The 15,117-nt window shown below is 39.1% G+C and overlaps 1 protein-coding gene across 1 annotated transcript in view; it reads right to left on the minus strand.

Moving 5' to 3' along the window:
* The window catches only part of LOC105212115 (cyclic nucleotide-gated cation channel beta-1), an 87,520-nt gene extending 73,200 nt beyond the window's left edge, over positions 1-14,320 (minus strand). Inside the window, exons 1-3 of the mRNA XM_054233653.1 lie at positions 13,655-14,320; positions 12,873-13,215; positions 10,768-11,774 (exon numbers count right to left, since the gene is read on the minus strand). Of these exons, the coding sequence (XP_054089628.1) occupies positions 10,768-11,774; positions 12,873-13,215; positions 13,655-14,183 (1,879 nt within the window). The 5' untranslated portion in view covers positions 14,184-14,320. The remainder of the gene's footprint in view (positions 1-10,767; positions 11,775-12,872; positions 13,216-13,654) is intronic.
* Between the last annotated feature and the right edge of the window lie 797 nt (positions 14,321-15,117).

Consider the following 15,117-nt stretch of genomic DNA (forward strand, 5'->3'; position numbering starts at 1 on the left):
ACTGCGAGGAACAGAGAGGAGTGTCGCGCTATCATCGATTTGGCTGTAACCGACTGAAACCGGTTCCTACGTCAATCATATACACACAACTTCGAAACATGATTCTTTTCGGTCTCTTAAGTTATAACTACTCGTATTATCGATTGATATTAGTGTTAGTATCCAATTTCCAAAAGTCCAAAAGTCCAATTGTCATTTTTTTTATTTTTTACGAAAAATAAACGAAAAAGACAATAACTTTGTGACCGAACCTATAATCTGGCAATGCTTCTCTTGCATACAAAAGTCTTTTGAAAATACAAAAATAAGCCTCCTCATCATCGCGTATAAGGTTCTGTCGAGCGTATTGTGTGAAAGACTAAAGCCCACCGTCAACAAACTGATTGGACCTTATCAGTGTGGCTTTAGACCTGGAAAATCAACAACAGACCAGATATTCACCATGCGCCAAATTTTGGAGAAGACCCGTGAAAATAGGATCGACACACACCATCTCTTTGTCGACTTTAAAGCTGCTTTCGACAGCACGAAAAGGAGCTGCCTTTATGCCGCGATGTCTGAATTTGGTATCCCCGCAAAACTAATACGGCTGTGTAAGCTGACGTTGAGCAACACCAAAAGCTCCGTCAGGATCGGGAAGGACCTCTCCGAGCCGTTCGATACCAGACGAGGTTTCAGACAAGGCGACTCACTCTCGTGTGATTTCTTTAACCTGATGCTGGAGAAAATAATACGAGCTGCAGAGCTAAACAGAGAAGGTACAATCTTCTATAAGAGTGTACAGCTACTGGCGTACGCCGATGATATCGATATCATTGGAAACAACACCCGCGCCGTTAGTTCTGCTTTTTCCAGACTGGATAAGGAAGCGAAGCGTATGGGTCTGGTGGTGAACGAGGACAAGACGAAATATCTCCTGTCGTCAAGCAAACAGTCGGCGCATTCGCGTCTTGGCTCCCACGTCACTGTTGACAGTCATAACTTCGAGGTCATAGAAAATTTTGTCTACCTGGGAACCAGCATTAACACCAATAGCAATGTCGGCCTGGAAATCCAACGCAGAATCACTCTTGCCAACAGGTGCTACTATGGACTAAGTAGGCAATTGAAAAGTAAAGTCCTCTCTCGACGAACAAAAACCACATTCTACAAGTCCCTCATCATTGCCGTCCTACTTTACGGTGCAGAAGCGTGGACGATGTCAACATCCGATGAGACGGCACTAGGAGTTTTCGAGAGAAAGGTTTTGCGGAAGATTTATGGTCCCTTAAACATTGGCAACGGCGAATACCGCAGACGATGGAACAATGAAATGTATGTGTTGTTCGACGACATAGACATAGTCCAGCGAATAAAAAGACAGCAGCTACGCTGGCTGGGTCATGTTGTTCGAATGGATGAAAGTGCTCCAGCTCTGAAAGTATTCGCTGCAGTACCCACTGGTGGAAGCCGAGGAAGAGGGAGACCTCCACTCCGATGGAAGGACCAGAAGGAGGGATACGTGGCGCGCTGTTTTGGACTCGGCTATAACCGCGTAAGCGGTGTCTACGCCAGTCAAGGAGAAGAGGCTAAGAGACTTAAAGCCAATAACTATTAATTTAATCTCATAAGTTTACATGACACTAAATAAAGAAATAGATACTACCATTGAGATCACCAACACTAAGGTTATACCATGGTACATAGAAGCGCCCTCTAATTCTCATGCCCATAGAATTTGTATGGCGCATACCTAAATAACACGATGGCGACGCTGAGCGGTTGAAAATTTCTATTTTAACAGCGCGTTCCGAAGTAAAGTTGGCTGCGAAAAACGAAGTTTCTCTGTACAATAAAATTTCACAACAACAATTCAAGTACACATTTTGATATTTGACGTAAAGTTGCCGCTTTTATTTAGGAATGGCGCATAGACGTTAACGGTGAGCGGTAAAAAATGTTCCGCCAACGCTTTTATTTAGAGAAGGCAGTAAGGAAATAGTGCTCTTATAGTATGATATGGTGAGTAATATCCAGAACCTCCATTTTGAGCCAGAATATCCACGAAATTGAACTACAATTACGAAAGTCTCCACCTAGTCAATATAGAGTAGTGGCGCTAAACTTACAACTTACAACCGACCGAGCAACATATTTTGTCAAACTCTCCCCGTACAAGACATCAATAACAAGCAAATTACTTATGAAATCCCTATAAAAATAAAAATAAACTAAAAACTGTAATGTATTCTTAAGCGTAAGCGGTACATATGTAAATTGAGGCTATTAGCAGTTAAAGGGACGTCACATGACAGCTTCGGGTAACAAGTGTTCAACTTCAATTTAATTCAAGTTATTAATGACATTTCAAAATGATTTGCGTATTGGGGCATACAACGGATGGACGGACACAACGGACTAAATGCAAACGCGTGGCTCGTTAGGAAACGTTAAGAATATATTTACTTAACTCGGGATAAGGAGAAAATTGAAAAGAAAACGAGCATAAGTTGAGCCGGGGATGTGTGCGCACTTGAGTTGGGCGAAAGGAAAAATTGAAGCAATTTAGTGAGTTCAGTGAGGGGAAAATCTATGCAAAACAGAACAGACGGAATATCAGCATTATCCTCATTTTATTAGTGTAGTTTCTGTTGGCAAGCGGGCCACCACAGCTCTCGATAATATTTATGCAAATACAAATTGAGTGCGACAAGCCATGGACAGAGGACAGAGTTAGCGATGATGGAGGCGAAGTGAAGAAAGTGACAAGCAAAATGACGCAAAAACAGATGATGATGAATAGCTTATGCTAAATATTTTATGATAATTTGTTTGTTAGTTTGTTTGGGTAGTTTTCTGCTAACTGCCAGTCGGCACCACATCGACCAACAACTGTACAGCAAGTGAGCGAGCGAACGGACGAATGAATAAATGAAGTGATTGATGGTTAAATGACGACCGGTTTGTGTATGTGTGTGTGTATGTTTGTGTGCTGGATGATTTGGAAAAAATATGTCAAGTGAATAGTTTGGCATGCAAATCCGCCACAAGCAGCAGCACCGCAATAAGTTGCAAGTCATAGAACAACAACAATAACAATAACAAGCAAGCTGATGATTGCAATAACATGATAATAAAACAGCAAAGCGTGTGCAACAACAACAACAAGAACAGTTGGGTATATAAATAACTAATCGTGTACGCACAACACATGTTATAGTTTCCACAGGGAAATTATGCGCATTTGGCGCAAAAAAAAAGTTGAGGTTAGATTAACAAATCATCAACTATTTAAATGGCATATATTTCCATTTCCATTTGGACTATGGAGGATGAGTTGGGAATTTTAATATATTCGAGCTTTGAATAACGATGAAATTAGTTCCGTAAAGAACTGATAAAAAGCAAAGATAGTTTGTCAAAGAGAAATAAGTAAATAGAATAACACAGAAGAGGAGAGGCTTCGAGTGTGGCGTAAACAATGAAAATTGTTGAAATTTTTTAAAAATGATTTTTTTAATAAAGTCTGAATTTCGCAAATGTAAATTAAACACTAGTTTATTAAGGCTTAACTATCCAAGTTATTAAAATTTGAAAAATATATATGTATGAGATGATCTCACTTAAAAAAATTGCTGTGGGTGTGATGCTGATGACTGCTGTTAATAAATCCATTTGAATTGTTGTTTTTGCAATTTGGCGCTGAATGATTTTATTTACAAAATGTGGACACAAAAGTCTATTGGTGCTCAAAATGTTATGAAAACACATTAAAATGCAGGCATATGATAACACACACAACCAAACAAACACATTCAGCCACACATACACGCGTATAAATATAAAATATTGGTTTTTTAACAATTTAAATTCGTTTCGTCATGCTTTTTCGGCCTGCAATAGCTGTTGTCATGCTTGTTGAACAGTATTTTTAACATATTTCATATGCTTTTTGTTGTTGTCAAAATTTTTCAAACTTTTTTTGCCATTAGCAGACACAAACCGTTATAACGAATGTTTTTGACAATCAGTGAGATGGCGCAAATCAAACAGACGGAAGCGCACTTGATGAATTGATATATGTGAGTTGTGCATTGCTTTGCATACATTAAGGCGCTGAAGCATGAAATTTAACCACAAGTGTCTAAATACAGTGTATGTGTGTGCGTGATTTAATTTATATAAATGCGTAGAAATTTGAATTTATAAATGCTTAATTTGCATACACTTTAGAGCGCCATATACAAGGTGTAGAGTGACAGGGCGTATGAGTAATATTTTATTTGAAACTAAAATGAATGGACTAAAATGTGCAAGTGTGCATACTAAAAGCAGCAGTATCTGAGCAATGCTGCTATATTAACACTGTTCATTGAGTTCCAGCAAAACAAAAAGCTGCTTCTAACTACCAACAACAACAACAACACAAACACTATAAATCTTCTTTGTCACTTGAAAAGTCTGCACTCAAAGCTAGCGCCGCCTAAAGGGTTAGCCATTTCATTTGAAAACTATGTTCCCTCCCACTACTTTTCTAAAGCGACAAAACTGTCAAGTTCTTCTCATACCCACCCACCCACTCTGTCAGTTAACTAAAAAGTGCCATTCATTCACTAAACCCCCGTTATACTTCACTTATATAATATTAAGCATTTCATACACGTTTTTGTGACACATTTATTTTCGGACATTTAAATTTATTTATGAGTCATTTATCTGTTTCTGTTGCTGCCAGTCTAACCTTTTTCCCAAAGACAAGCAGCAGCAACAACAGCAAACGTGTTCATATATGTTTATTTATCATTTCATTACAATTTCATGGGCCTTTTAATAATTTGCATAGTTTTGAGTTTTTCAACAATTGACAGGCATGAAAACAAGCATTGTCCGAGTGTCAGTACTAAAGAAAAACAAAAACAGAAATATAATTGACATTTACACACATACACAGGCAGTAAACGGCATAATCATAATGCGATTTTATGGAGTGGAATTTATAAACTAAAAGCTTTTCATTGCGCATGAATGCCATTTAAGGCATATTGAAATGGGCAAAGAAACGCCAATAAATGTTTATCAATGCATAGATGTGGATTTTTATTGCAATTGATTGATTGTATTCAGATAATATTTCTATTTTTATTTATTATGAATTTATGACTTGTGATATGCTTGACAAGTATTTTTTATTAAATCATGATAATAATAAGAAATATGACATTTTCTCTATTATTTGAGTTACTTATTGGCCAGAGGGAACTCATTTCTGTTGGCATCCAAGCGGAAATATAATTCTTAGAATTTTTCTTAATTTTTTATAACAAACTTCATTATTAAGGCACTAGCAGACCGCTCCGTCTTCGCACGGGTTTAAACAAACATTTAAAAAATTATACATTTTTACACACTTATACACACTCTCCCATACATACATATGTATGTACTCTTCCGTTTCTTGGAATTGAATTCATTTTAAAAAAGTAAAATGAAGAAAATTCGAACACGAAATTATATTTTATTTGCAATGAGCTAAAACTTGATTACCACTTCTAGTCTTTGATGTCCGTTGTCTTTCTCTCTGATTATGAAGGTGTTGGGAATGTTCAGAGTTCGACTTCCTAGTGCAAACTTATATATTTCTAATATTTTGTTCTTCAAGCCGCTGCATACGCTCCGCACTCGACTCTCAAGCGCGTACTTGGGAGTTTTTGAAATTTCGTTCAGCAAGCAGCTGCGAACGCTTGTTACTCGACTCCCTGGTGTGCGATTGCGATGCAAAGAGAATGACTTGCAAGACGATTTTCAGTTTCAGATTAATATTCTCCATCACGGAGTCTTTTTGGCACCCTCACCTGGAAACTATTTCCAGAAATTTTAGATTCTAGCAATAAATATAGCCTATGTTATCGGGTGTGAATGCAGCTTTCCAATGGTGAAGGAATTTTTGAAATCGGCACAGTAGTTTTCGAGTTTATTCATTACAAACATACATACAAATCTTTCCTCTTTATAACAGTAGTATAGATTGAGATTGAGATTGAAGAAATTTATTCAAATTTAATAAGGCAAAAAAACCGAGCAGTACAGCTTTTAAATAGAATTCAAACTAAACTAAAGTCAAAATCCTGCAAATAAACAAGCGTCGTAGTGAAACTACGAAAACACGACTTAAGTCCTTTTATAAGTAAACCTTTGCAGCAAAATTTTTTAAGCAAAATCAGCAAATTTTGCGGCAGTAATGAGCGTATGTGAGAAGTTAAGAAGAATTTCAACAATCAACCTGTGATATGTACATTGTATACCTCAACGGTTTATAGTTTATCTTGAGCAACCTACAATCAAGCTGCCACACTAAACTTACTTTGTATACACTTATCATCAATGTGTGTGTGTTGCGGGAGAGTAAATTGTTGTCACATTAATGGCCGAAACGTGATTTTGAATTAATTTCAAGTTGCTCATTATTACAACGGTACACAACGACGTACCACCAACGAATAGGTGTACGCCCCAAAATAACCTGCTTGTCAGCAGAAAAAAAGATTCGGTTGGCTACGCCTGCAGCTTTTTGAATTTGTGTTTACCCGAAATGAAGTGCCAAATTACCATCCGATTAGACTTAATGATACTTTAAGTGACAAAGCACCTTCACGGCGGTGTGGCATAAGCAGCGCACGTGCGCGCCCTCTACTTATACTTGCGGTTCAGTTTAATATGTAGAGTGTGTTTATATGCCAAGTATGTGTGTTTGTAGTTAGTGTGTGCGCAGCATAATTTATTTGCGGCTAACGTCTCATAACTTCTCGCTTTGTGGCAACTTTCCGCCTTTATCAAGCTTCGATTTATTCATGACCTTCTGCTGCGCCAACCAATATTTATGATGTAGTCGCACACCCGCACTTAGATATCACTTTCTTCAACTTAACTATTCAATAAATCTACTCGCACCTACTTAAATGCAAAGTTTTGCCTATTAAATTTGATTTATTTTCCCCGAAGTCTGCGCCTGCACATAATCGTTTTTAATAGTTTTTACATGTCGTACAATATTTATAAGTAGTTAATAAGGTTAAATGTTCATTTATCAAACGAACTGAAAGTGGATGATATATAGCGGTGGTGACAACTAGCCATTGGTGTGGACATTGTCCATCGTTCCAAGTTTTTGATTAATAGAAAAATGTGATATTTGTGGGATTCATTGGGACTTGGCTTTCAGTTATTTTCTCATGAGAAGCAGCTCAATATAATATGTAAAGTTAGTTTGGATTATGTGACAATTTTTGTACGAGAAAATTAACTGTTTCTATAAGGCAAAGTGTTTGTTTTCATTGGGGAGATTTTTTTTATGTGGTGGGTTAGCTCGCCTCCAAACGGATGTCTGTTAGCTACCCAGGGGTACTTGGTCTAAAACCGGAAGTCGTGAGCTGCTTGAGTCATATGCAAAAGAATCGTTCCTGGCCACTCCCAAGTGAATGGCAATCAGAAACTTTCCTCACTTGCGTGAACTTCTACATATGACCCCATCCGAATCTCACCATCTTTTTATCGATTTTAAAGCTGCCTTCGATAGCACGAAAAGGAGCTGCCTTTATGCCGCGATGTCTGAATTTGGTATCCCTGCAAAACTAATACGGCTAAGCTGACGTTGAGCAACACCAAAAGCTCTGTCAGGATCGGGAAGGACCTCTCCGAGCCGTTCGATACCAAACGAGGCTTCAGACAGGGTGACTCACTATCGTGCGACTTCTTCAATCTATTGCTGGAAAAAATAATATGAGCTGCAGAACTAAATAGAGAGGGTACAATCTTCTACAAGAGTGTACAGCTCCTGGCGTATGCCGATGATATTGATATCATCGGAAACAACACCCGCACCGTTTGTTCTGCGTTTTCCAGACTAGATAAAGAAGCGAAGCGTATGGGTCTGGTGGTGAATGAGGACAAGACGAAATATCTCCTGTCATCAAACAAACAGTCAGCGCATTCGCGTCTTGGCTCCCACGTCACTGTCGACAGTCATAATTTTGAAGTTGTAGATAATTTCGTTTATCTGGGAACCAGCATTAACAACACCAACAATGTCAGCCTTGAAATCCAACGCAGAATCACTCTTGCCAACAGGTGCTACTTTGGACTGAGTAGGCAATTGAAAAGTATAGTCCTCTCTCGACGAACCAAAATCAAACTCTATAAGTCGCTCATTATTCCCGTCCTGATGTATGGCGCTGAAGCGTGGACGATGACAACATCCGATGAGACGACTCTTGGGGTTTTCGAGAGAAAGGTTTTGCGCAAGATTTATGGTCCTCTAAACATTGGCAACGGCGAATACCGCAGACGATGGAACGATGAGCTGTACGATTTATACGACGACATTGACATAGTTCAGCGAATAAAAAGACAGCGGCTACGCTGGCTAGGTCATGTTGTACGGATGGAAGAAAACACTCCAGCTCTGAAAGTATTCGATAGAGGAAGCCGCGGAAGAGGACGACCTCCACTCCGGTGGAAAGACCAAGTGCAAAGTGACCTGGCTTCACTTGGTGTTTCCAGTTGGCGCCAAAAAGCAAAAAGGAGGAATGAGTGGCGCGCTCTGGTGGATTCGGCTATAATCGCTTAAAGCGGTTCCTACGCCAAATATATATATATATATATAAGGCAAAGTGTTCCACAAGTTCAACAGAAAAGTAATTAGCATGAGAACTGACGAAAATACATTTAAGAATTGCTAAGTTTAAGTCTATTTTTCAAATTTAAACAACTTCTGTATAATTTAAACTTGTAGCCTCCATAAATTGATGTACTTTACTATCTTATTTCAGTAAAAATCTCTTGTTTTGAACAAAAGGTTTTCTCATAATTCATTCTTTCATATAACGGTAATCGAATCTACCTATTAATGACAGTTTGAAATTTTCCGCGATTGATCCATACTTTGAACTATGACCTTTATTTATCCCATATAACAATTTTCTGAATTTGGATATAAATATCAGTTACAGTGTGAGGTATCTGAACGAATCTGAATCTGAATTATCATATTTTTCTAACATAATGAGGTCTCAACCCTTTCAGTTTACTTTATTCCGTATATATCGTATTCCGATTCTTTCTAATCGGGAGAGCATCTCATGTAGGGAGGACAAGTAGAACTTATTTATACATCACCTCCTTTGACTTTGACTTAAAATGAACATAATGAAAATCAACTAACAAAAAGCAATGGCAAACTAAAGGACATTCCAGTATCTGCATTCTTATTCAACTGGAAATTCGTCGATATCATCGAAGTGACACGTATTCAAAGGCAGTATAGTTCATTCACTCACTGTCGGTGGGTGATAACGGTGAAAGCATCAAAACTGAAATAGGCGGCAGTGTTGTCAGTTAGTTTGACGACAGCAATTTTCATATTTTATGTAGTCACTGCTGTGCCTCAGAATATACATAGCGATACATCAAGTTGTAAATCCATGTATATATGTATGTATTTTAACGGTATTTCTGTCTTCTGAAACTCCCTATTATATTCGTAGATAACCCCACACCAGAGTATGAAGATTTCAAGCTTTAAATGCTCTCCGTGATTTTCCTTTCCTCGATACGTCGAACATTTACCGCTAGCATCAGCTGTTGTATACCTTCTCGTCTCTTCTCTCTTCAAAATCGTTACACTCAACCTTCTTCGCAATCTTCGGTTGCTCTATTACCCAACCACTTGTACTGTTACTCGTGGCACAGTGCACTTTGAGACTGTGCTCTCTTGTTGTTAATTTTGTGCTGCTTCTTGCTGCTCGGCATTATCAAGCGACAATGAAGTCAAGTGGAATTAAGATTTCAATACCCATTCGCTTGGGGGGCGTTATACTCATGCTAACCTATATATAGTTGTATATAGTATACGGTGTGCTCACTTGCTTCGTCATCTCGTTGTGCAGCAGCGTTTCATTTATTTATGTTCGAGCATTTAGCTCTGAGCTTGTATGGCGTTAACACGCCTCTTAAGCAGCGCGCTGAGATTGCCATTGCTGTGTACATGAAGGTTACTTATGGTTATGGCCATTGTTGTTGTTATCACTGCTGTTTATTGTTGTTGTGCTGTTAATGCTTACGTACACTTTGACTTATAGATTATGGAATTTGCTTTGATTTCCCCCTCTATCCGCTGATGCGCCACATTTCATATATCCAATCGTCAGCATAGTTAGCAGCCTTATCGCTATGTCAAATATTTTCTCATTCCTCGGCTAAGCTGCGATATTTATTTATAACTTAGCATGGCGTTAACCCTTCAGCCGCCATTTTGTGTCCAAGTGGAAGGGGAGCTTACTTGCATATATTTGTCTGCTGTCAGTTTTACTCTGATAAAACCGAAGTGAACTCTTTATTTCGCTCGCGTAAAGTATGCTTGATATTCTCAACCGGTTTATGCATGACTGTTAAGTAACTCTTTTTGGTAACTGAGAGGTAATTTTAATCAATAAAGTTGCTTGTAATTCTAAGCAAAGATACAAGAGATAACTATTTCGAAGTCAGGTCTTTGTAAGTCCACTAAGTACACTATACCAAAAAGAGAAGAGAAGAATAAACTCTCGCTAAAGAGGTCTGGATTGAAACACCCTTGAAATCCATAACTTCAACAGAAAAACATAATTCCAATATACAGTGCAATTCTCGATTAACCCAACTACTCCAAAAAATTATTCGCTACGGTACGCCAAGTAAATATAAGCTTTAGATTTATCCCTACTGAAATTAATCGACTATTTTTGTTGTTGCACTTACCTTGAAATTCCTTGCGTGCCGCACTCACCGACGTCACAATGTTCGCCACATGACCCAACACCGTCGCGAACAGCATCAGTCCGAATAGCAATTGTAATATCACAAAGACGTATTCACCCTTCGATCTGGGCTTCGGCAAATCCCCGATCGTCGTTAAAGCTAACGTACACCAATAATAACTTTGTAAATATTGTTTAACTACATCGGCCGATTCGGAATCGTGATAGACCCAATTCCGTGAACCGAATCCATTGTTCTTATGTATAATATGATACAGACATCCGTTCCAATGGAATATCACAAGTAGGTAGTGTATCAATGCTGTCGAACGAAATAAGTTCGGATAGTTTGTATGTCGTTCGGTACGATCCATAAATGCCCAAAATCTATAGATTTTCACCAAACGAAATGAACGCAATATCGAATTGAATCCGATTGATAGATATAAAAAATCCAATGGCAGCAAACATAGGCAGTCAATGTAGAATGTTGTCGAATTCATATAGTGTTGTCGCAGTTTGGTCGCATCGGTTTGTAGGACACCATCCTCCAAGTAACCGGTACGAAAATGAAAGAATATATCTATGAGATATAAAAAATCGGAGAAATAATCGAGACAAAACCAAATGGCAATCGTTCGTCGATTGATCTCTTGAAAGGCGAAACGATAGATTATCACCCAGAAATTATAGAGGAACGCTAATGATACAACCATGGACCAGTAGTAGCATAGACGCCCCGCTGGATCGAACACAAAGTGGAATTTACGCGAGGCAGTGGCGGCACGAAATCGTTGCGAGGCGGTTCGATGTGGTTGCTGCTGATGATGTGTTGCTGCGGACTGTTGTTGTTGTTGTGATGATAAATGCGATGCATGTGACGGTGGATGGTGCGCATGCGACACCGACGCCGAATGGTGTAGCTGATGTGACGATTGATGCGCGTGTGAGGGGCCGCTATGCGGCGGGGCAGTGGTCGTTGAGGTACCGGAACGTGAGCGGGGATATCTGCGATGAGAGAGAAGAAGAGAAAAAGTAATTTATTGATTAAAAATTCGCTGAAATGCATTTTATGTGAGCTTTTAAGTTCCTTTTCATACTTAATGAGAGCTTTCACATTCGTTGCGTAACTAAAGCTTAATAAACTGCTAAAGCTTTCATGAAATTTCAGTTAATCCTTCGAATCAATAAACACGAAACATTTTAGCTATATTTACACATTAGTATGTGCTCCCTTTTGTGTATAAATTTATATATCTATATACATTCTAATAAAAGTACCTCTCTTGTATTATATAAACTCGAAACGATTTTTCTATTTAAATGCAGCGAGTGAATGGAAGCTATAAATTTGTATGGGATTTAGTGCGCCTCACTAAAATATGTGAATGCAAATTGCACGCTTACAGTTGCGTTTGGGAAGGCAGATGAGGCAAAATTACAGAGTTGATAGAAGAGCACGAGCAGACGAGATATGTTATAAATAAATCATGGCATAAATATGAAGAGAATATATATTTATTTTGCACTACAAGACGCTAACTTAAAGAACCCTGCGGGGAAAAGATTTTTCTTAACGATAGTTAATTTGGTCATCTTTGAAGATTTATTTTTTTATTTAGATGTAATCTAAATAATCTCATTTGACTAAAAACCGGCTAGATGGTGCAATATAAAGCTTTTCTGAAGCTTTTTACCCCGACTTCAAATTCTACTTCTGCCCAGTTAATACTAAGTTTTCTTTTTACAAAAAAAGTTACTTTCTCCAAATAGAAAACTGTTGTGGAATACTTTCCAAACTGCCCACATTTCCTAAAGGGTTACACTGCTGCCCATTCACAACGTACAGGAGCTTGAGATATGTGATTCTTTAGCAACATAAATTGACAGTTACGCCAATTTGTTGCATCATCAGCAACACAGTGAAACGTTAAGTGATTGGATAAGAGAGGAAGTAAGTCTATCAAAGTGAATTTACATGTGAACATTTCTCCCCTGTGGTGAACACTTTAAACTAGAGCATATACTCGTACGTAAGCTTCATATAGGCGTCTCATGTTTTATATTAAATATATTTTTCAATTAATATATAATTAAATGACTCACCTATCAGTGCCGTTGCAGAAATTCCCGCTAAATTGATTACTCCCCGCCAAACCGCCGGCCAATGTGTTGTCTTGTGAACTGCGCGCCGTCGCTGAACGTTGCCACGAATCGAGTAACGGTTGCTCGCCGGACATCGTTTTCAGGCGGCCGCGAGATTTGCGACGCTGTTTGTTGCTGCTGTGCAGTAAATCCATTTCGGAGGCAGTGCTTACAGTGGCCACATGTGGATTGGAGGCACGTGATGCGCATGGTGTGGCGAGGCTGTCGTGTGATGTGAAGAAACCTTGCTGTGAGACGCTCTGACCGAATTTCGGCTGTGGCATGCTAAATTTCGATCCGAGATCTGTAAGGGAAGAGAGAATAATACAGTTTGGAATTAGTCATTGAATATTTGGTGTGTGGAAATGTTAATGAATCGGAATTTGGAAATGGTGTGAATAAGAATAATGAATAAATGTTTTTCATTAGGTTTATGTACAAAATGAACTTTCAAATTACAATGAAAGCATTCTGGTGAAAGCTTAATTTCTAGATTTTTCATATTTTACTTCCATGAATTTAGGGAATGCTCGTGATATGATATATGAGTATGAGAGTTTTCATGTTCAACAATTTTATGAATGAAGTGAACATTAACATTATAACGAAAGCTTTAGTGAAAGCTTAAGTTCCAGATTTGTATATGTATGCTTCAACAATGATATGATAAATGATTATGTCTCCCCCAACCCAGCTATTTCAGCTAAATACCCTCAACACACTTAAATGATTGCAACGCTTACCAAGAAAGCTCTGACGATCGATCGAGAAGCGACGTAGGCTACCCAAATCGATATACTGCTCATCGCCAGTTAGCGTTGGCGTAATCGATAATTCAGTTGTGTGAAATCCCGTATTACTTTCGCCACCACCACCACCACCAAAGCCAGCGCGGCCAACACCCGCACCGCCACCCTTATTGCCACCACCGCCTGTACTGAAGCAACCCAAAGTGTTGCCATAGAAACTGCCATCCAATTCGGCCATTTGCTGTTCGTTGGCCGTCAACGGTTGTATCGAGCGTGAGCTGTGATCCCGATAGAGCGGACGTGGTGATGGCACCAAATGACGCAAAGTACCGTTCAACGAGAGACGTGGCTGCATTATCTCCGGATAGCTGGCGCGCGGCTTTTGCGACGGCTGACGATTGAGTGAAAAATAATTGCGTGGATTTAGATGCGAAGTAGGTGCACCGCCACCGCCACTGCCACCGCTAATGCTCATGCCACCAGTGGTGCCACCAATGTTTTTGCCAACAATATTGTTGCTCATTTTTAAGCGTCGTATCGATGCGGTTTTGGCTTTGAATATCACCCGTTTAGTTTTACTTTTAATTGCTTTCGCTTTGCTTGTGTGCGGCACTGAGCCTTCGGAGTTTCCTGTTGCTGCTTGATTATCTGCATCCGTTGTTGTTGTTGTTGTTGCTGCTGCTTGTTTTATTATTATTGTTGTTGTCAAGTGAACGTGCTTCGGCTTACCAAGCTTGTGTGTATACCGTTGCCGCTGCGACGTCGCTTGACCACTTGCTTCCGGTTCCGGGTCCGCATCTAAGATCCGTTGCTCTTCATTGTGACTATGAAAATAACCGGAAATTGGTGAAGTTGGTGGTAAGTCTATTTAGTTGTTATATGGTTTAGTTGTTGTTGTTATTGTTATTGTCGTAATGATGATTGTTGCATAATAAAATATGTACGAATAGTTTTCGGGTAGCGATAAATGGTTTGGTTTTATATGGTGCAGACGGTGAGGGTTCAAGCAAGTGGGCGGGCGGGCATAGAGGCGGGCGGACGTTGGGGCGTGCACATTCAGACATACACACAAAGTGGTGCAATACATTGGCGTTGAAGTTGGTGAACCATATATTGTGGGGATTTAGTAAGAACGCGAAGGCATAAATATACATATATGAAGGTGCGTGAAAAGGAGAGAGAGAGAGAAAGAGATAGATAGAGTGAAAACAAGATATACGCCATTGTAGAAATGGTTACTCAATAATTCAGATAATTGATTGCTGCTATCTACGTAGAGGTTTAAGATAATCACAGAAAATAGTAAATAAAAAAACGGTACAACAAAACCATGTGGAACGTGGAAGCTGGGTACAAGCAAGTGGGGTTTTACAGGCAACACGATAAATTTTAAATTACTTTTTTTGTTTTCTGGTTACTTGCTAAAACTCAGGCACTGGATGGGTGTACCATTAATA

Source organism: Zeugodacus cucurbitae, chromosome 6 (assembly GCF_028554725.1).
Source record: "Zeugodacus cucurbitae isolate PBARC_wt_2022May chromosome 6, idZeuCucr1.2, whole genome shotgun sequence".
In the NCBI taxonomy this organism is placed as follows: domain Eukaryota; kingdom Metazoa; phylum Arthropoda; class Insecta; order Diptera; family Tephritidae; genus Zeugodacus; species Zeugodacus cucurbitae.